The 22242-nt window shown below is 41.6% G+C and overlaps 1 protein-coding gene across 1 annotated transcript in view; it reads left to right on the top strand.

Annotated features, from left to right (window-relative positions):
* The window catches only part of tmx3b (thioredoxin related transmembrane protein 3b), a 119012-nt gene that overhangs the window by 16940 nt on the left and 79830 nt on the right, over nucleotides 1–22242 (top strand). The window contains exons 6-9 of the mRNA XM_036558351.1: nucleotides 4416–4496; nucleotides 6648–6747; nucleotides 15128–15205; nucleotides 18683–18749. Coding sequence (XP_036414244.1) covers nucleotides 4416–4496; nucleotides 6648–6747; nucleotides 15128–15205; nucleotides 18683–18749 — 326 coding nt within the window. The remainder of the gene's footprint in view (nucleotides 1–4415; nucleotides 4497–6647; nucleotides 6748–15127; nucleotides 15206–18682; nucleotides 18750–22242) is intronic.

Below are 22242 nucleotides of genomic sequence, written 5' to 3'. Positions count from 1 at the left end.
GTAATACTAGCTGTCTTTGGAACTGGCACAATGGTGGCTAGTTTGAAACTAGCTGGCACGACCGAGAGAGACAGTGAGGTGTTATAGATGTCTGCAAAAACTCCTGCTAGTTCCCTGTAGCAGGCTTTAAGCACTCTCCCGGGAATGCCATCTGGTCCTGCTGACTTGCGTGGGTTCACCCTCTTGAAGGCTTTGCACACATCAGCTACGGAGACGGAGGGGGGGTTGGGATCAGCGGTGGGCGGGGCGCTCTCCAGTGGTGCTGCGGGAATTCCGTCGAAGCGAGCGTAGAAGTTATTAAGCTCGTCCGGCAGATCAGCGCTGGTACTGGGCAGAGTGCGAGAGGCAGTTTTATAGTCAGAGATTGTAACTTGTAACTTTTATAGTCAGAGATTGTAACTTGATTCTTGTGACATCGCAGAAACAATTGAAAACAGGCTGTTTCTGCAGAATGGTTTCCATATATGAGCCTGGAAGCTTCATATATTTTACACATTACATCAAACTAGGCCCACTCTTCTTTGCGGAACTGTTTTATCTTTCATCTTTGACTCAACAGTGCACAGAACATTATCCCAAAAGTCTTGGGCGTCATTTAGGTGTTTTTGGCAAATGTGAGACGAGCCTTTGCGTTGTTTTTGGAGTCTTTCTTATTGTGGACTCCTGTACATTGACCTTAACTGAGGCAAGTGAGGCCTGCAGCTCTTCAGATGTTCATCTGGGTTCTTTTGTTCCTCCTGGATGAGTTGTTGATGTGCTCTTGGTGGAATTTTGGTAGGCTGGCCACTTCTGGGAAGGTTCAACAATGTTCCAGGTTTTCTCCATTTGTGGATAATGACTCTCACTGTGGTTCTCTGAAGTCCCAGAGCCTCAGCAATGGCTTTATAACCCGTTCCAGACTGTAGATCTCAATGACTTTGTTTCGCATCTGTATTTGAATCTCTTTAGAACGTGGCACCACGTGCTGCTGTTTGAGACCTTCTAGCTGCTTCACACTGCCAGACAGGTCCTATTTAAGTGATGTTTAGCTTCAGCAGGTCAGGCAGTGATCATGTCTGGGTGTGGCAGTAAAATAGAACCCAGTAGGGCTGGGCAGTTTATCGAAAAGTCATCTAAACTGACGTAATCTTGCCCATCTCGGTTATTTCTGTGGTGTTTTTTTTTTTGTTAATCCTTTCCCGACTCTGTGTGTTCATGTACTGTCCCCTTAAAGACTTACTTCCACGTGTGTCGTCACGAGACTCCGCCTCGTCCAGTCTGTGACATGGAAGCTAAGGCTACATTCACACAGCAGGTAAAAGTGGCCCAAATCTGATTTTCTCACCAAATCCGATTTTTGTTTGGCTGTTCAGATTATCTTTAAATGTGATCTGTATGCGACATCAGTCTGAACAGATCAGCCCCTAAACTGAGCCGCATGCTCAAAAGATCAGAGCGTCACGCTGCTTCACGGCTCGTCCAGAGGTAAACAATCACGACTGCCAACGAACGTCAGTCGCTCCCGGAGGATCAGCTTCATCTTCACCAGCATCACAGGAGCCATCATGAAGCTTCACTGACTGACAGCTGGGCTCATCACCCAGAATGTGTTGGAGCCGTAAAAAGGGCGTGGTCACTTCTTTGGTTGGTGTCCTCGGATTCTTTAAACTCTGCTTTCAGACTTTTAACTGTTCTTTGACGCTGCAGCCTCGTTCTCCTTCGGCCGCGTTCGGACATTTCTTTCAAAATCTCTTCAAACATGGAGCGGTTTGGATGAGTCTCTATTAATTTTTGTACAGAAACATCCCTCCAAATGTTTATGAGTCTCAGCAGTGCGAAATTATGACGAATGTCGAGTTGGATTGACATAAAAGCCGTGTGAATTCCAGTCTGGCTGTTGAGACAATTTACATTAAGATATGCAGAACATATTTAAACTACAAACCTTGTTGAGGGCATAAAGGCAAATGAGGGCAAACAAACAAAAACAAAATAATCGTTCACTAATTGTAATCAAGGTAAAATATTGAATTGTGATATTGATTTGAGGACATATTGCCCAGCACTACCCAGTAGTCAACTGAATTTGGTTAACTGGTTGATTTAGTAGCTAAGGAGGCAAATACTTTTTCACATAGGGACAGGCATCTGATATAAAATGAATTAAATCATTTAAAAGCAGCATTTTGTCTTTACTTGCGTTATCACTGTCAAATATTAAGAGTAGTTTGATGACCTGAAACATTCAAGTGTGAGAAATAAAAATAAATAAATGATTTGTGGAGATGAGCGATTAGAATTAGAGATTTTTTGTGACCCTAATTCTAGAGAAAGATTTCGGTGTAGTGTGTCTTGAGTACTTGGAGAGCACGAAGCCTTTAAAGCTAACAGATCCCCAAGTAACTAAACAGTCAGTCAGTAGCCTCGTTTACATGCAGCCTAATAATCTGACTAACAGCTCAATCAGAATAGAATACGTCCGTGTAAACACCTCGATAGGAATAGACGTCAGATTGAGGCCATTCAGAATACAGTTTCTATCTGATCGAGGTGGGTAATCCTGTAAATAATCCGTTAAATAGAAGAATAATATCCGTGTAAACGCCTGTATCTGATTACATTCCCTATCGGAAAGTTTAAGTCTGTTCTGATCATGTTCGTCGCGTCATAGTGAGAGTTTATACCGTTCAACATGGCGGAGCAGAAACTGGTCTGCAGAGGAGACGAAGTTTATGCTCTGGTCTTTAAAAGACGGCGGTGGGACGGACGTCCAGCTTATGTGTCTCAGAGCACGACGTCCTCCTCTCGGCCTTCTTTAATAAGGACATGTGAAGGACGTTTTCCTGAGTCTGACATCATTTTAAAGTCATTAAAAACACGAGCACTGCTCACTGCTGCTCATCTCACTCTGACTGGACTCACGTGATGCTGGTTGTTATGGTAACATCTACTCTAAGTGGTTCTCTACGCATGAGCATAATTTTGGATCTGATTGCTTGTAGTGAGCATGAAAACAGAGATTCTCATCAGATTGTTGAATAGAGTGAGAATAAACACCTCAGTATGAATCCGGAATGAGAATGTATTCAATCGGATCGGAGAAAATCTTTGCGTGTAAACGCAGACGCTGTGACACGTCAGACTTAATGTAGTAAGAAGTTTATTATAACTGTGACTTGTTCACTTGTATCGCCTGCATATTACAGCTTGTTTGGATTATGAAGGAGTTGGGCTTGGAAGTCATGGTGCAGCCCATGATGTTCGGTTAATAGAGCTGATGAGGTTAAATGAGCATTTAATGGTGCAGAGTTGTGTGTTATAATGTATTACAAACCTAGTGGGTATCATCATAGAATAGAATGGAAAAGGAGGTCAAAGCTGCATGGGACAGTGTTAGTGGGTGAGGGATGATATAATTGATAATTTTTTAATTATAAAATACACCGATCAGGCATAACATTCTGACCACCTCCTTGTTTCTACACTCATTGTCCATTTTATCAGCTCCACTTACTATATAGGTGCACTTCGTAGTTCTACAGTTACAGACTGTAGTCCATCTGTTTCTCTGCTACTTTGTTAGCCCCCTTTTACCCTGTTCTTCAGTGGTCAGGACCCCCATGGACCCTCACAGAGCAGGTACTATTTGGGTGGTGGATCATTCTCAGCACTGCAGTAACACTGACGTGGTGGTGGTGTGTTAGTGTGTGTTGTGCTGGTCTGAGTGGATCAGACACAGCAGTGCTGCTGGAGTTTTTAAACACTGTGTCCACTCACTGTCCACTCTATTAGACACTCCTACCTTGTCAGTCCACCTTGTAGATGTAAAGTCAGAGACGATAGCTCATCTGCTGCTGCACAGTTTGTGTTGGTCATCCTCTAGTCCTTCATCAGTGGTCACAGGACGCTGCCCACAGGACGCTGCTGGCTGGATATTTTTGGTTGGTGGACTATTCTCAGTCCAGCAGTGACACTGAGATGTTTAAAAACTCCAGCAGCACTGCTGTGTCTGATCCACTCAGACCAGCACAACACACACTAACACACCACCACCACGTCAGTGTCACTGCAGTGCTGAGAATGACCCACCACCCAAATAGTACCTGCTCTGTGAGGGTCCATGGGGGTCCTGACCACTGAAGAACAGGGTAAAAGGGGGCTAACAAAGTATCAGAGAAACAGATGGACTACAGTCTGTAACTGTAGAACTACAAAGTGCACCTATATAGTAAGTGGAGCTGATAAAATGGACAATGAGCGCAGAAACAAGGAGGTGGTCAGAATGTTGTGCCTGATCGGTGTATCATGCTGTTATGGTAATTATTTAAATATCATCCATACATTTTAAGTTGGATTTAATGTTGCAACTTGGATTCTAACCTATTCTCTCTCTCGCTCTGTCTCTCTCTGTCTCTCTCTGTCTCTCTCTCTCTCAGACTAAAGGGGGAATTAGCCTATAATTACAAGGGCCCCAGGACCAAAGATGACATCATTGAGTTCGCTAACAGAGTGGCTGGGTGAGACACTCTTCATCCACAGCACCTGCTTCATTTCCAGATAGTAGTAGACAGTAGACGCCTTTTTAAATGATTCATAGCCTTCAGAATGATTTCATTTCTGCTAGGAAGTTTGTCAGATACCTTTTCTAAACAGAAGAACTTCTATCCTGAAAAAAACTGCTTTGACTGCTTGATTCATGTACATCAGTTCCACATAAATAAAATATATTACATCGACTCAGTTCTCGCCAAAAGTGAGTAAACTGAAGGAAAACGATGTGTTGATGTAACATATTTTATTTATGTGGAACCGATGTTCAGATTTAAAAAGTAAAGTCTGTGCACTTTTTTTCTGCGTGTGGATAAATGATGATTACGATCACTGACACTGCAAACTGATTTTCGGTCTCATGTTTCGTTGAATCTGAAGCCGTATTCAGACAGGATTAGGTTCACAGGAGGAGGTGGGTAGGGTCATTTCTCGAGTCGTGTCGGTCAGTTTTACCGACTGCGCACTCCTGCGTTAGTAACGATTCCTTTTACCTTCTATAAAGCGAGCAGGAGAAATAACCTCAGTCATGTTCATCCCGTGTCAGTAAAAATGCTGTCGTACTCCGTAGAAAAGTGAAAGGTATGTAGGATCAAAGAAGCATTTGCTTATGTTCACTGTGGCTGTTAAATATATGAAGAGCTCATTTGCAAAACTGATGAACTTAAACTCATTTTAAACTCCTTTAAAATGAGCCGACTGTGGCGAGTTATTCTTAAAGTCTGAACACTAAACATGTTTAGTCACTAAAGCTGTTATTGTTCATTGCAAGTTCACGTGTTACAGCAGAAACGGTCGAACACCAGCGCTGAACCTGATAAATCCGTTCAGCCAATCAGCACGCAGTATTGGGGTCCGGTGACGCAGCACTGCCGCCAGCTGTTTGAATCAGAATCTCAAACGGCTCCTTCTCCCTACAAAGAGCAGCACACAGGTCTTAAACTAACGGGCTACTGATCTAAACAGAGCTCAGAGAGTCTCACAGAGAGCCACTCTGGATTCAGCCGTGAGAGATGATTCATACTGAACACAAAGACCAACATTTGGGTGGAAAAGTCACTATATTAGTTTCATAACTAATATAGTGACTATATAGGGATCAGTGAGCCATTTGAGATTCAGCCTTAGGATTTTCCGAGCTCTGACCTTATAGATGTTTAATATTGACCATTAATGGCTGTTTGTGTTCAGCTTTCAGCTCTTTACCTGCTTGTTTTATGATAAAGAATGTTAAATGTTACACTTAAAAGAAACTTGCATCCATTAAATGGCTTTGTTCAAGTCTGAGACATGAAAAACTAACAAAAAAAAAAAACAGTGTTTAATTTTGTAAGTTACCTGTTTTTTTTTACTTAATGAGAACAACCCAACTGCAGTTTGATTGATATTTCAATTTAATTTAATTTGATTTAATTCAGTTTTTTTATGATTATTTATTTATAAATATATTATTTATTTATACCCAAATATATTGTCTCAATCATGTTTTAATCCTGTTTTTAATTTCTATTCTCTTTTGCTTTTTTAAATTAACTCTATTTTCTCATTCGTAAAGCGCTTTTAAATGACAGCACTGTATGAAAGGTGCTTTATAAATAAACTTGCCTTACCTTGATATTACCTGGAATGCACAATGCAAAAAAACATGATCAGTGAAAATTAATTAGAATGGAGATACACACGAACTCTTCATATACACATATATACACAAACAGTAAGTCCACAAACAGTAAATAATCTTAGCTATTTAAACAGGAACTGGATTTGAAATTTAATCATTTAAACCAATAAAATTGGCCCAACAATTGTTAATTTGTTGGTAAAACATTAATCACTTCATCATTTGCATCTCTGCTTTAAAGGATGTAATGTAATTCCTCACTGATGGCCACTAGATGTCACTAGAAGTGCATGAAATCTACGGAGGCTTCTGAGGTTTCCAATCAGGCAGAGCACTTATGCTCGTGATTAGAGGCAGTGAGGGTCTGGCTGTTGACTCTGAATCCACAAGTCTGACATCTGAAGTAGCTGCTGATGTTTATCTAGTCGTGAATGTTCTGTCTCTGCGCTGATGTGAAAAATGAGGGTCTTATTTGTCTGTGTGTGTCGTTGGTGTGTAGGCCCGCGGTGCGCTCCCTCCCCAGCAGACAGATGTTTGAGCATGTCCGGAAGAGGCACGACGTGTTGTTTGTGTACGTGGGGGGAGAGTCTCCACTCAAGGTAAGCCTTCCGGAGCTTCGCTGGAAGAAGAATGAAAGAGAAAATAATATTTATTTTTCCTCCCTGATTGAACTGCAACCATCACACAGCTTATAGAACATATACAGGGGATTTTCACAGCATACAGAGGCCTTATCATACACTCTTAAAAAGGATGGTTCTTCAGGGGTTCTTTAGTAGAGGCCATGGCTCTATTTAGAACCGTGAGTTCTGTATAGAACCATTTCATGCTTCAGTGGTAAAATGGTTGATCAAACTGATGGAGAATGTGTTCTAAACGGTTCTATGTGGCACCAAAAAGGGTTCTTCTATTGTTACAAGCTTGACATCATCACAACAGCATATCCCTTTTTGGTGCTGCATGTGCACACTTACAAAAGATGGTTCTTCAAGGGTTCTTTAGTAAGAAAGTGGTTCTACATTCTATATGAACCCTTTGCATGATTAAAGTTTTTTTTGCATTATGAAAAGGTTCTTTAGATTGATGGAGAATGTGTTTTTATATAGTTCTATGTGGAAACTTTTTGAAAACGGTTCTATATATTGCACCAAAAAGGGTTCTTTTATTGAAACAGACTGACTTCATAGCAGTAAAGAACCCTTTTGGTGCTATATAGAACCCTTTTTCAAAGAAAAATGCTTCTCCATCAATCTGAAGAACTATTTAACGGTGCAAAGAACCCTTTGATCATGCAAAGTGTTCTTTGTGCTTTCATGGTTCTGTATAGAATTATTTTGTATACCAAAGGACTCCTAGAGAACCATCATTTTTAAGAGTGTACAACACATTTCACCATGCAAAGAACCATTTAAGCATGCAGTGGTTCTGTGTCGAATTCATGGTTCTAAATGGAACCATTCCCTTTACTAAAGAACCCATGGAGAACCATTTTTTTAAGTGTGTAGGGCTCGGCAATATGACAGTATTTATCGTTATTGTGATAAATGACATCACGGTATGTTACTTTTAGAGGTGGTCGATATGGCAAAAGTATAATATCACGATGAGACATTTTCACAATATTTATTTATTTTTAGACATCTGATCAGTTTGAACAGAGAAAGAAGATCCAGTAGAGCTACATTAAAAAAAATACAATCAAAAACTGAACACAGTGATTTATAGGGGTGGGAATCTCTAGGCACCTCACGATTCGATTACGATTCAGAGGCTGTGATGCGATTATAAAACGATTATCAATGCATCTTTTTTTTTCTATACATGATTTCTATTTTCTTACTGTCTGAGGACTTCGTAGTTTTAAAACAAAGTATTTGTAATGATCCATAATGCATTTATGTCCAATATCTTTTATTAATAAAACAAATGGAAGTGATGTGGCAAGAGAACTAGAAGGCTCTCATTCAGCGCTCTTGTTTGGAGACACTGCTGCCACTCATCTGTGATAAAATGTGCAGTTATGGTGAAATAAGATCCAGTGGTGATGGGTGTCCACGCAGCGCGTTACAGCCGTCCTCCTCGTTTTCTTTAGTGATTTTATAACTTAGGTTTTGGTCTCGTGATGGGGGGAAGACTGTAGGTCACGTAGCAGCGAGGTTTCGCCTGGCGAGTAGCGAATGAAAAAGGAAAAGAGAACGACAGACGAACATTTGGAGATGAATGGACTTATTCGCATTTATAAGCAGCGCAGTTGGTTTCCCGGTATGTCAAATATGCAACGACAGACGGTCAAACACTAACTAAAAAGTTGCGAAGATGAAGTCGCTTCTCTTTCTAATTTTCCCGTTCCACCTTAAACGGTGCCGCAATTACATTCAGCGTCTGTCAGAATTTAAGATACAGGAACCGTAAGGTTCACTAAATCCAGTTAAACGGGACTCATTTTGCTCTCTTTATAATGAAACATGTAGTTACTGACAATACGTATACAGTATTGTGTCATACTTTATTGCGATGACAATATATATATATATATATTATCATATTGCCCAGCCCTAGTTACCGTACGCTTTTCTGAGCATATCATGGAGTTAAAAATCAGCAGAATTAGTCCTGTTTAATTGCGTTTAGTGCAGCTCAGTGTGGATTCATAGTTTTTAGTAGTATTTTTATAATGTGGCACTACTTTGTCTGTTCCAACTTAGCAGATGTCAGAAAAATGAAATATTGTGACGCATCATCCATCCATCATCTAAACCGCTTATCCTTCTGGGTCGCGGTGGGGTGCTGGAGCCTATCCCAGCTGTCATTGGGCGGAAGGCAGGATACACCCTGGACAGGTCGCCAGTCCATCGCAGGGCAGATAGACAGACATACATATACAATCACACACACACTCACACCTAGGGGCAATTCAGCATGTCCAATCAGGCTGACTGCATGTTTTTGGACTGTGGGAGGAAACCGGAGTACCCGGAGGAAACCCACGCAGACACGGGGAGAACAGGCAAACTCCACACAGAAATGACCCTGGTCACCCGGCCAGGAATCGAACCCAGGCCATTCTTGCTGTGACGCATCATGAATCCTGAAAACCTTCCTGAAGTATCGTGATGTTACGTTCTGCCGTATCGCCCAGCTCTGCTTTATTATATGGAGAACTTTTCTATGTACGTTTTCTTTGTGCGTTATTACGGAAAAGTCTTGTTCCTGCGACGTCCGTATTTTTTGTGTTTACCTGCACATGCAGAGTTATGAACCGGCCCACCTCAAGGATTCTCTCCTCCGTGTGTTTATGAATCATGCATGAGTTTGGATGTCGGCAGAGACTTTTTCTTCCTGAGGCGAAGTCTCAGTCTCTCTCTCTCTCTCTCGCTCTCTCGCTCTCATAGATTCACACACAGGCTCAGTAACACCATCTGAGCCCGCAGTTTACATCGGTGTGAGAGCTGGACGTGCCGTCGATACCATGGATTTCAAAATGATTATCTTTGACCTTTAGCGTCAGGAGAATAATTACAGCAGACACGACACTGTAGTTACTAAAACTCCGCTCTGAGATGTCCTTTCCTGCCCACTTAAAACGATGGTTCTTCAAGGGTTCTTCAGTGGAGAAATCTGCATGATGAAAAGGTTCTTTGCATCCTGAAAGAGCTCTTGAGATTGATGGAGAACGTGCTGTGGATGCTCCTGTATAGAACCTTTTTGAAAGGGGTTCTTTTCATTGTATTTATTGTGTACTGAGACACTGACAGGCCAGGCTCACTGAGCACCAACTGGACGTTATATCTCTCCACTCATTACTATGCACGGCCACTTTGTTTACACACCCAGGCATATTACACAACTATTAACATACGTTATCGTTTACAGTGTTTAGTCACTCGGTTCATCCAGTGGATGTGACGTGCACCACTGCACTGTCACCTGCGCATATTTATGCAGTTTTACCTACTTATTTTTGTATTTTATGGTTGTTTTAGAATATTTTAATATACACTAATCAGGCATAACGTTCTGACCACCTCCTTGTTTCTACGCCCATCGTCCATTTTATCAGCTCCACTTACTATATAGGTGCACTTTGTAGTTCTACAGTTACAGACTGTAGTCCATCTGTTTCTCTGATACTTTGTTAGCCCCCTTTTACCCTGTTCTTCAGTGGTCAGGACCCCCATGGACCCTCACAGAGCAGGTACTATTTGGGTGGTGGGTCATTCTCAGCACTGCAGTAACACTGACGTGGTGGTGTGTTAGTGTGTGTTGCGCTGGTCCATCCGACGCTTGGCTTTGTGCAGTTTGATCTTAGGCTTGTGTGCAGCTGCTCAGCCATGGAAACCCATTTCGTGAAGCTCCTATTGTGCAGTTCTTTTGCTGGTGTTGCTTCCAGAGTCAGTTTGGAGCTCTGTAGTGATTCAACAGAGGATAGACTCTGTGCTCTTCAGCACTCGGCGGCCCCTCTCTGTGAGTTTGGTGGTCTACCGCTTCGTGGCTGAGCTGTTGTTGCTCCTAGACGCTTCCATTTCACAGTGATAGCACTTACAGTTGTCTGGGGCAGATCTAGCAGAGCGGAAACGTCACAAACTGACTTGTGGCAGAGGCGGCATCCTATGACAGAGCCATGTTTAAAGTCACTGAGCTCTTCAGTTCGACCCTCAACTGCCAGTGTTTGTTGAGACTGCAAGACTTTGTGCTTAATTTGATCCACCTGTTAGTAATGGGTGTGGCTGAAACACCTGAACTCAGTAATCAGGAGGGTTGTCACAATACTTTTGTCCGTGTGTTGTACTTCTGTGTTTTATTCATCCCTGCTGTTCTACAATAAGTGAAGTTTAAATTTACTTTCTGCAAATGAATCACAACAAATTATCATAACAATAAGGCCAAAACCAGAGGGACTTGGGCATGATTTCTGTATCACCAGAAAACTGTAGCAAACAAATTGCTTTGTCATAAATGTTGTGTTTGACAGCTGTTGACTGCAGATAGCCTATCAGCTCACGCAGCTTGGAGAATAACATCCCAGGGGCGTCTTTTTTCCTAGCGGGGTAGAGAAACACGTAGCTTGTTAAAAAGTTGAGGCTTTGTTGTTTCCCTGTCATTTTCTATTCTTAGATTACAAGAATAGTCTAATCACTTAACACCTTGTGGAAGGTTTGATCCTCTCAGGCAGAAGCTGTGTGGGGCACCTCGGCTGCCCAGCACTGAGGTTCTTTTCTGAGATAATTGCTAGAAACTCCGGAAGCTGTTGAATTCTCTCACAAGTTGCAGCGATTCAACACTGATGAGCTGTCGTCACGTCCGAATAATGAATCACGGCTGAAGAGGGCTTTTTGTTTTGTACACTTAGCTTGCGGTGGTGTCTTTGTCTTTCGGGACTCCATCAATCCATGCTTTTTGTTCTGTTCAGGCTCCAAACTGACCCAAGCCAGGTAAAAAGGGCTGTGGAGCACTAATAGCCGTTGGAATTGTATGTGTTGGGAAGTGGAACAGATCCAAAACGTGGGCTGACTCCTGAGGACTGGATCAGAGCTCTCTATTCTGAGTGGGAATACATGAGTCTGGTAAAGGCAGCCACGCTTTAAAACACATTATATATTGGGCATCGTAGACGCGAAGCTCAGAGGAAAACAAAGTCTGCCATGGTAGAAGCACAGGGTCATATAAAGGTCAAATGTTCTCAACTTTTGTGCGGTACACTTCGGCTAAGTCTCATTGCAGCCAATAGGAGAGCAGTAGTAGTCTGGTCGGCCTTAGGGCTGGGCGATATGGCAGTATATCGTTATCGTGATAACTCAGTGTCACAATACAGTGCAATATGCTTTTACTGAAACACTGACTAACTGCATGTTTCATTATAAAGAGAGCAAAATTAGTCCTGTTTAACTGGATTTAGCGCCAAATACTGAATAAAAATCATCATATTCACATTTTTTGATAGTATTTTTTAAAATTTAGCTCTACTGGTTCTTTTTTCTCTGTTCCAACTGATCAGATGTCTCAAAAACTAAATGTGACCATATCGTGTATTGGGAAAATTAGCTTGAAGTATCGCAATATTATATTTTTGCCGTATCGCCCACCTCTAGCACTTCCTTTCGCTACTGTGGGTGTAAGAAAATATTGAAACACATTTATTGATATACAGTATCGCAGTATTATATTTTGTGATAGTATATCGATTCTCAAACACTATAGATTTTTAATCAACAGTTAATATGCAGAGATTTGTGGCACATAATGGTTTGTGTTGTTTAACCACCTGACCACTAGATAGAAGTGTTGTAATCTGTCTTTAGCCATTAGACTTTTTTTACTCCGATATTATGCTTATGGTGGTGGATTTATTGTTTTAACTATAAGCAGTTTCCCTAAAATTAGATTTTAAAAAATCGAGATATGTAATCGTCTTGCTCTGCGTTTAGAGGGCAGCACTGAGTAATGTTTATTTTTTGTTAGCTGTGTAGCTCATTCTTATGTTTTTACCATGTATGCTGCATAACAGATTTTTTTTGCTTATATTTTATGGTAAAGAACATAGATTTGCTTGACTCTGCACATAATTCTGTGTATCTGCAGACGTTGGTGTGAGTTTGCATGCAGTATTGATTCAACAGTACAATTAGTGTGAGCTACAGTAAACATAACTAGCACGTAAGGAGGCTAATCAGCCAGTTTGGCCACTTTACACTTGTTCTAATAGTTTTACAGTTAACAAGAAAAGACAAATCAAATCGTCAGTCGCAATTATTTCTGACAGTCATCAGCTAAAGTTTCACGATCATGACAGCCGCAGTTTCACCCTGTCGTTGGGAGATCAGAGAGCATTGCCAGCCGTCCTTAGTTGGATGTTGTGCTGCACAGAGTCTAAAATGGTGTCATATTAGAAGCTTTTTAGTCCGCTGTTATTCACAGAAGGCCTGAGGCAGTGTTGCGGTGGCCGTGTGCAGCTTCTAGGTCCGGCAGTTGAATGCGAGCGGCAACGGCATCACGGTCATCTGCAGATCCATAGCCGTTACGCTGGCGTCGGGTCAGATTTAGTCCTTTTGGAAAAGCCACAAAAGATGTCACAAAGTTTGAGTTGCAGCTTTTCCTTGGCCGGCCTGTCAGACTCGGCAGTGAGCCGTCCGTCCGCTCCGTCTGAAGGCCACTGCCGGAAAGTGACGCAGAGACAAAAGCCGCTCTGTGGATTGCATCATAAACCCAGCTTTGCCAAGGCTTCGACGCCAACAGTCCTGAATGAAGTGGAGCGAGTTGATGTTTGCAAAGCCCCGTCACGGAGTATTTCCACCCCACGGTGAAGAATTGGCCATAAAATGATGCTGACGCCAAGCTGGCGGCATAATCGGCCCAGAGCCTGCGGAGAGAATCGTATACGCAGTGCTGTGTCGCCGCTGCTGTGGTGTTTTGAGATGGTTCAAGACCTCAGAATTGAATGCTATATATATATATTATTTATTTATTTTTTTTTAAGAATATTTTTCAGCTTTGTAATGAGCAGCTCTAGGGTCAGGCCATAACGGAGATTAGGAGTGGACTCACGTTTATTTTTATTTCCCTAAAAGATCTCCGTGATGAGACTAATCTGGATGGGAAGGTGTAGCTTTAGGGATGAGCTAACGCCAAAATAATAAACAAAACAAGTAAGGATTACAAAAACTAAAAACCTGACCCAAAAAAAGAAAATCTACCCTAAAACCCTGTTTAAAACAAGTTTAGGGAAAATTAGGGCTGGGCAATTTCACAGTATATGTTATCATGAAAAACTACGTCACAATACAGTATGTATACCGTCAGTACTTGTAGATTCTGACCAACTGCATGAATCATTACAAAGAGAGCAAAATTTGTCCTGTTTAACTGGATTTAGTGCCAAATATTGAATAAATATGATTGTGTTCACAGTTTTTGATAGTATTTTTTAAATTGTAGCACTACTGGCTGTTTTTTCTCTGTTCCAACTGATCAGAAAAAGTAAATAACGTGACATATCCTGTAACGTGAAAAATTTAATATATTGCAAGATTATATTTTTGCCATATCACCCACCCGTAGGCAAAACAAATGGTGCTCAGTCACAAGTTGAATGAAATATATGACACTTCAACAGGTCTTCTGAAGTTGTTAGAAGTTGCATGGTAAAAATTCCCAAAAAATAAATAAATAAATATTACGCCATATCGTGTAACATGAAAAATTCATGTATTGTGAGGTTATATTTTCGCCATATCGCCCACCTGCAGGCAAAACAAGTGGCGCTCGTTGTTTACTTCCCACAGAAATTCACAAATGTCTCCCCAGGTGGTGGCTTGGCAACCTCTTGTACAGGAGTGCGCCCCTTGTGGCCATTCATTCATACTGGCACATAATGAAGCGCACACAGTGGGGAAAACAAAACGGTACACGAAAGGAATATTACGACCAGTCGACCAAACGGGGATGAGCTGGATTACTGGGTACAGATGAGGGCAGGATTTGAAAGGATTTGTCTTATTTTTGCCTTAATTGGGGTCTATGAATTATGAAACAGATTAAAGACAATGATATGTACTTCACAGGTGCTGCATGGTGATTCTGCTCTACTGCTTAAAACTGATTTATCACATGACTGATCACACTTTTTGGTATTGACGAACATAAAGTAACACGTTTTGATTTAGGGAAATATGAGAATTGACAACTGACAGGCATATTTGACCATTAAGAGTTGACAACTGGCGATCATATCAATCAGTACATTGCTGGTTAACAAAAACTATGGTTAGTCTGGTTCATTTTTGACCACATAAAATTATATCTGCTGATATTATTGGATATTCAGTTTTTCAGCTCCCTGCTAATTGTTGATCAGTGTTTTTGACGCAGTTTTCATAATGACCTACTTAAAACCAGCAGCGTTGTAATCTGTGAATTGGGTCAGTTTGCCTTTACTGTGACTTTGAGAGTGTCCCTTGGTGACTTGCTGTTCTGTGATTTCAGGAGAAGTACGTAGACGTGGCCTCCGAGCTTATTGTTTACACCTACTTCTTCTCTGCTTCCGAAGAGGTCCTACCAGAGGTGAGACGTGTCTGAGTTCTTTAAAGCGTGTCGAAACGGCGAAATCACTCAGAGCTGCACAAACATCCTTGTAGTGACCCAAATTACGTCCTGCTTTTACTGCTGGAAATAAAAGTCATTCATAATAATTAAGACCAGTCCCAAGCTGAATGGAATTTGGGACACGTTGCATGGTAAAAATTCCAAAAATAGGATATTTCTGTTTCATTTTGTGACACTTTATTAGTGAGAGATTGTCCACAGAACTGTGCAAAAGTCAGAGACCACTTTTTATTTATTTAATTTCCAGTTAAAACATCTTCCTTACAAGTACAAGTGTAAATTATTCATTATTCATATCATTCAGGAGATATTTCTGAGGAGAATAAATGCAAGGTAATGAGCTTGCATAAAGAAGAGGAAAGTCAAAGGAAAATAAGAGGAGTAAAAGTGTCCAGTTCTAAAATTATGTAGATAAATCTTTAAAAGCTACAGAGAAAACGTTTCTCCTAACAACCACCTGGAAGACCTGGTAGCCACCAAAACTGCCCCCATCAGATAAACAGCACTTAAAGCTTTCATCTCTGAGAGAGAGGAGAAAATCAAGCTGCTTCAGATCTGAAAACATCCACAGGTGTTTCTGTCCATCCTTCCACTGTGAGAAGACGACTCAGCGCTGTGGGTCTGAAAGGATGTGTAGCTGATCAAGAAGAACCTCACTGAGAAAAGGAGACGGACACATCAAACAAAGAAGCTGAACAGTGGACTGACCACCCCAGAGTCCAGACCTCAACACCACTGAATGTGTTTGATTACTTCAGAAAATGATCAACCAGCTTCTAAGACTGAACTTTGGAGGTGTGTCTGCAGATTCTTTGAGGAGCTGAAAGTGGGTCTCCTGAGAAGGAAGATGAAAGGTGGATGCACTAAATACTGTAAATTATATTGTATTAATTTGGCTGGAAATTAAATGATGTGTAATCTAGGGCTGAACAGTTTGGGGAAAATCTAACCGCAGTTTTCTGACTCATATTGCAGTTTAAATGTAGTTATTTTTTATAAATTAATTTCCAGGTCTGTGTTTTGGGCAAGAGGCCCAGAATATCCTCTTTTTTTGCCTGAGGCTTGAACACAGAGTCAGCTGGACTACCATTTAGTTACATGGTAGTGATGTCACATTTACAGCACATGTTTTGGCCAAACTCAAGCTCTGTATTGTCAGGTTAAACGTCCTCATTTAAGACCTAAGACAACATTAGATTTTGTGTGTGTGTGTGTGTGTGTGTGTGTGTGTGTACAGTGGTGTGAAAAAGTGTTTGCCCCTTCCTGATTTCTTATTCTTTTGCATGTTTGTCAGACTTAAATGTTTCAGATCACCAAACAAATTTAAATATTAGACAAAGATAACACAAGTAAACACAAAATGCAGTTTATAAATGAAGGTCTTTATTATTAAGGGAAAAAGAAATCCAAACCTATAGGGCCCTGTGTGAAAAAGTGATTGCCCCCCCCCCATTAAAACATAAATTAACTGTGGTTTATCACATCTTTGGAAAGCTGAGTTCAATTTCCCTAGCCACACCCAGGCCTGATTACTGCCACACCTGTTCTTAATCAAGAAATCACTTAAACAGGACGTGCCAGACAAAGTGAAGTAGACCAAAAGGTCCTCAAAAGCTAGACATCATGCTGTGATCCAAAGAAATTCAGGAACAAATGAGAAACAAAGTAATTGAGATCTGTCAGTCTGGAAAAGGTTAAAAAGCCATTTCTAAAGCTTCGGGGCTCCAGCGAACCACAGTGAGAGCCATTATCCACAAATGGCGAAAACATGGAACAGTGGTGAACCTTCCCAGGAGTGGCTGGCCGACCAAAATTACCCCAAGAGCGCAGCGACGACTCGTCCAAGAGGTCACAAAAGACCCCACAACAACATCCAAAGAACTGCAGGCCTCACTTGCCTCAGAGTTCCAAGATGAAAACCACTGCTGAGCAAAAAGAACATTAAGGCTCGTCTCAGTTTTGCCAGAAAACATCTTGATGATCCCCAAGACTTTTGGGAGAATACTCCGTGGACTGACGAGACAAAAGTTGAACTTTTTGGAAGGTGTATGTCCCGTTACATCTGGCGTAGAAGTAACGCGGCATTTCAGAAAAGGAACATCATACCAACAGTAAAATATGGTGGTGGTAGTGTGATGGTCTGGGGCTGTTTTGCTGCTTCAGGACCTGGAAGACTTGCTGTGGTAAATGGAACCATGAATTCTGCTGTCTACCAAAAATTCCTGAAGGAGAATGTCCGGCCATCTGTTCGTGACCTCAAGCTGAAGCACACTTGGGTTCTGCAGCAGGACAATGATCCAAAACACACCAGCAAGTCCACCTCTGAATGGCTTAAGAAAAACAAAATTAAGACTTTGGAGTGGCCTAGTCAAAGTCCTGACCTGAATCCGATTGAGATGCTGTGGCATGACCTTAAAAAGGTGGTTCATGCTCTGAAACCCTCCAATGTGGCTGAATTACAACAATTCTGCAAAGATGAGTGGCTAAAATTCCTCCACAGCGCTGTAAAAGACTCAGTTATCGCAAACGCTTGATTGCAGTTGTTGCTGCTAAGGGTGGCCCACCCAGTTATTAGGTTTAGGGGGCAATCACTTTTTCACACCGGGCACTATAGGTTTGGATTTCTTTTTCCCTTAATAATAAAGACCTTCATTTATAAACTGTGTGTGTGTGTGTGTGTATTTTTCCCTTTATAATTACACAAATACTTCTTATGAGTACACAGATGTATTTTATATAAAAATTGCAGCTCTTGTTGTTTGAAAATTGCACTCTTTCAAATTGCGATATCAATATAAAGATGATTAGTCTTTCAGCCCTGGTGTGATCTCTGACTTCTGCACAGTTCTGTTGCCCATTTATAGCTGAAACATACATTTTGTAGCTACACACCTTCAACATTAAATTCAGATTCAACATTAGCTCAGTCATAGACTAAAAATACACTAGAAAATGTATGAACTGTTGCTGAAGCATAACATGGCAAATGCTTTAGTTCCTATTAAAAGGACCACAGAGCAATGGCGTAATCTGGGACTTCTTATCACCACTTTATGTGGTTTAGTAATGCCAGCATTGCTTCCTAAGTGTCACTCAGGGTTCTTATATACTGTAGATCTCTCACTGAATTTGTTTCCGTTGTGTTCAGTTTATGGATGATGTTCCTTTTTGAGATACTTGTCAAATGTCCTCTCATTCCTGTTTGTTCATGAGTCTGTTTCTGCTGCGTTTGCTATCCATCTACCCTGTATTATTCTGTATTATGAATAATCTGATATGTGCGAGTGCCTTTGGTATCTCCACGAAGATTTATCCTCTTATGAAGTCAACCATAGCGCTTAAATTACTGTCAGTAAGTTTCAGTGAAATGGAAAAATCCATGAAGGTATTCATCCGGCAAATCTGACTCTCCTTCTCCTTTTTTTTCCCCTGCAGTCTCTGACTTTGCCTGAATTGCCCTCAGTCGTTGTCTTCAAGGACGGCACCTACTTCACTTATGATGGTGAGTGATGAGTCTGAGAATAGAGAAGGGAACTTGAGGAAAAACCAAAACGAGTAAAGTGAACTCCTGAATGTTTCACCTTGGCCTGAGTTTGGCCTGCTGAGTTCAGAACAGCTCAAAACTTCAGCTACATGTTGCTGTTGGTCTGCACCGAGTGGACTGATGCTTCTCTCAGAGTGTTCCTCAGCTGTGATGGAACAGTGGTTCACTTATTTTATCTTAAGGTTTGTCTGACTGGATGAAATTACCATTGACTTTCAGTCAGCTTTATATTTAATTATTGAAGATCTGAGTTGATGTTTTCAACCCACTTTTAGAGGAAAAATATAACTGTGGAAGGACTGATTTGGTGCAAAGTTACACAGCCACATAAAGCTTCAATCAAGCTTGTAAAACTCAAACTCAGTTTGTTTTTGCATTTCTCAGCTGATTGTATCTGCGTAAAATGTACGTAGATATTTGAACATAGCTATTAAGTTTTTTTGAGGGCATACAAGCCTGTCCTGGCTGTCACTAGCCTAGCTTAGACTTAAACACCCACACTGAAACAACAACAACAACAGTTTCCTTCAGCGTTAGACCTACATTTATTTACAAAAAGTGTTTTTGAAGTGTGTACATGAGAGTACATTATCACTGACTGACCCTGTTAAAGCATCTCTGGGAACACTTTATTTGGATAGTGCACTTCAGATGCTTTGTAGATACTTAATTTACTTTCAGGTTACATTCAGCTAAATATCTACTCAACCCAAAACCTAAACCCAGCCCTCAGCCTGGTCTGAGTCGTAACCCTGGTCCAAATCCTAACCCTAACCTTAACCTCAGCCCAAAACCTAATCCCATCCCTCACGCTGGTCCTAGCCCTAACCCTGGCTCTAATCCTAATCCTAACCTTAACCCAAAACCTAAACCCAACCCTCACCCTGGTCCCAGCCCTAACCCTGGCTCTAATCCTAACCTTCACCTGACCCTAATCCTGAACCCACCCCTCACCCTGGTCCTAGCCCTATCCCTGGCTCTAGCCCTATCCCTGGCTCTAATCCTAACCTTAACCTTAACCTGACCCCAAAACCTAAACCCAATCCTCACCCTGGTCCTAGCCCTAACCCTGGCTCTAATCCTAACCTGAACCCAAACCTAAACTCAACCCTCACGCTGGTCCTAGCCCTAACCCTGGCCCTAATCCTAACCTTAACCTGAACCCAAACCTAAACTCAACCCTCACGCTGGTCCTAGCCCTAACCCTGGCTCTAATCCTAACCTTAACCTGAACCCAAACCTAAACTCAACCCTCACGCTGGTCCTAGCCCTAACCCTGGCTCTAATCCTAACCTTAACCTGAACCCAAACCTAAACCCAGCCCTCACCCTGGTCCAAATCCTAACCCTAACCCCACCACTGTTTACAATCAACTGAGTTTCAACAGATAGTTTGTTAACAGTTTGATCATCTGTAGATAATCTATAGTGGACTGTAGTGGACAATCCAAATAAAGTGAGACCCAGTCTGTTCCCCATCGTTGCGGAAAGTACAGGTATTTAATAACTAATGCTGGGATCAGACTACACCATATTTTTGTGTTTCTTGACGGTCACTATGTCAGATTAGACGATCGTAGTTCCATAAATTTGTGCCGTGTTTTGGTTGGGAGACTGGCAATGCAAGTTTGATGCTGACCAATCATTGTTCACGTTCTTGCGTGAGTTCACAGGTCGTCAGGGAGGCGGGTCAATAAACTGTCAGTCAGAAGCGCTGTGTGTGTTTACACTAAGGCCCAGTCTTATTCCTTATTTTTACCCCTACCCCTTGTTTTCGAGTGTCGCCCCTTGGAACTGAGTTTAGTGGTTGAAATCTTCCTTCTGAAATGGGACCCTCAAATAAAAAGAGCATCACTTCATTAACAGCTACCAGCGCTGCTCTGTAGGCGACCCTGCCAGTCTGCAGTGACAGCAGAGGAGGGTAAAGTTCAGCTCCTCACTGCTGGGCTTTAGTTACATTTAGGGCATCATATGATCTTCAAAGTGGGGGGCAATTATTTATTATTATTTTTCTTTTTTCTCATAACTCTCTGTTTGGAGTCTCTGAAAAACCTCCGTTTGGAGGGTCATGTAGCCCCAACACTTCACCCTCCCCCTCTATCTCAATAACAATCAGGACACCCTACCCCTAGACGGGAACGCACAAAACGGAGGGTAGGGCTGAGTGGTAGGGGCGAGGGGTGACTTCAAAGAGGGGGGCAATTATTTATTATCACCCACCTCTAATTCTTCAGTGATATGAAGCTGAAGAAGATATTAACCAGATTCATGTTCGAATTTTCCCGTTCCACCTTAAATGGAGCAGCAGTTACATTCTGGCGCTTTAGGTGTCAGAACTGCTGGACTGTTTAAGGTGGAATGGGAAATTTAGCTAGCTACTGAGACATTAGCGTGTTATTAGCATTTTTTATGCTTGTTATGAAGAAAAGGACCATAATACACTGAAACAACACTAAACTAAGATAATTCGATGTTTTTTTAACTTTTTAACTGAGAAAATTCTCACATTTGTGGTTTCTTTGGTCTCTTGTTCTCCATCTTGCTGGTTTTTCTTTTTTCCTCATATCTCTCTGTTTGGAGTCTCTGAAAAACCTCCGTTTGGAGGGTCATGTAGCCCCAACACTTCACCCTCCTCCTCTATCTCAGTAACAATCAGGACACCCTACCCCTAGACGAGAACGCACAAAACGGAGGGTAGGGCTGAGTGGTAGGGGCGAGGGGTGAAATGGGATTGGCCCTAATCTGAGAGTTGGGTTGTGTTTCTCACTGTTTTGTAAGGGTTTGCAAACCGATGCTGGCTTGTGTTGAGGTAACATGTCTTGCTGTGGCAGGATGTGGAAACAAATGCCGAAAGAGATAACATGAGTGAGGTACCTGCCCAGACCACAGGTTTTGCATGAAGTGAAAGAGACGTGTTCATTTCAATAACTTTGACGCTGCGTCGGTTATTAAATATAGAACAGACACTCTCTGACACAAACACCTCGATTGCCGGCCCGTAGGGGATGGTGTACTGGAAGAAGAGCTTCTCAGGACTATGCAAAGAGGTGTATCAATATGATACACGTCAGTCATGTCATCAGAGTTTTCCTCCACCTGGCTGTGAGCCCTGTGCCTTCTGCTGACCAGTACCTCCCTTATTCATTTCAGCTGGGAGGTTGTTGAGGAAGGAAAGGATATTGCAAAGTCCTGTTGAGAATAAAATGCGCTTTTTGGTTGTTTATTTGTTTTGAGGGGTTAGAAATTAGACGTACTAAGGTTTTTCTTTTCTTTTCCTAATTTTCAAAAATCAAGAAAAACTAACACATGTAAAATTAAGCCTTCAAAGTTTAAAAAAATCAATATCAGAAGTCAAAACTAGATCCAAAAACCAGAAAAAAAATGTCCTGACAATCTCACAGTCCTTGAAATTCCAGGAGTAAGCTTTCTTTTTAAAAAAGTTTGGAAACCTA

Source organism: Colossoma macropomum, unplaced genomic scaffold (genome assembly GCF_904425465.1).
Source record: "Colossoma macropomum unplaced genomic scaffold, Colossoma_macropomum, whole genome shotgun sequence".
Lineage (NCBI taxonomy): Eukaryota > Metazoa > Chordata > Actinopteri > Characiformes > Serrasalmidae > Colossoma > Colossoma macropomum.
This window is presented reverse-complemented; position numbering and strand designations above follow the sequence as displayed.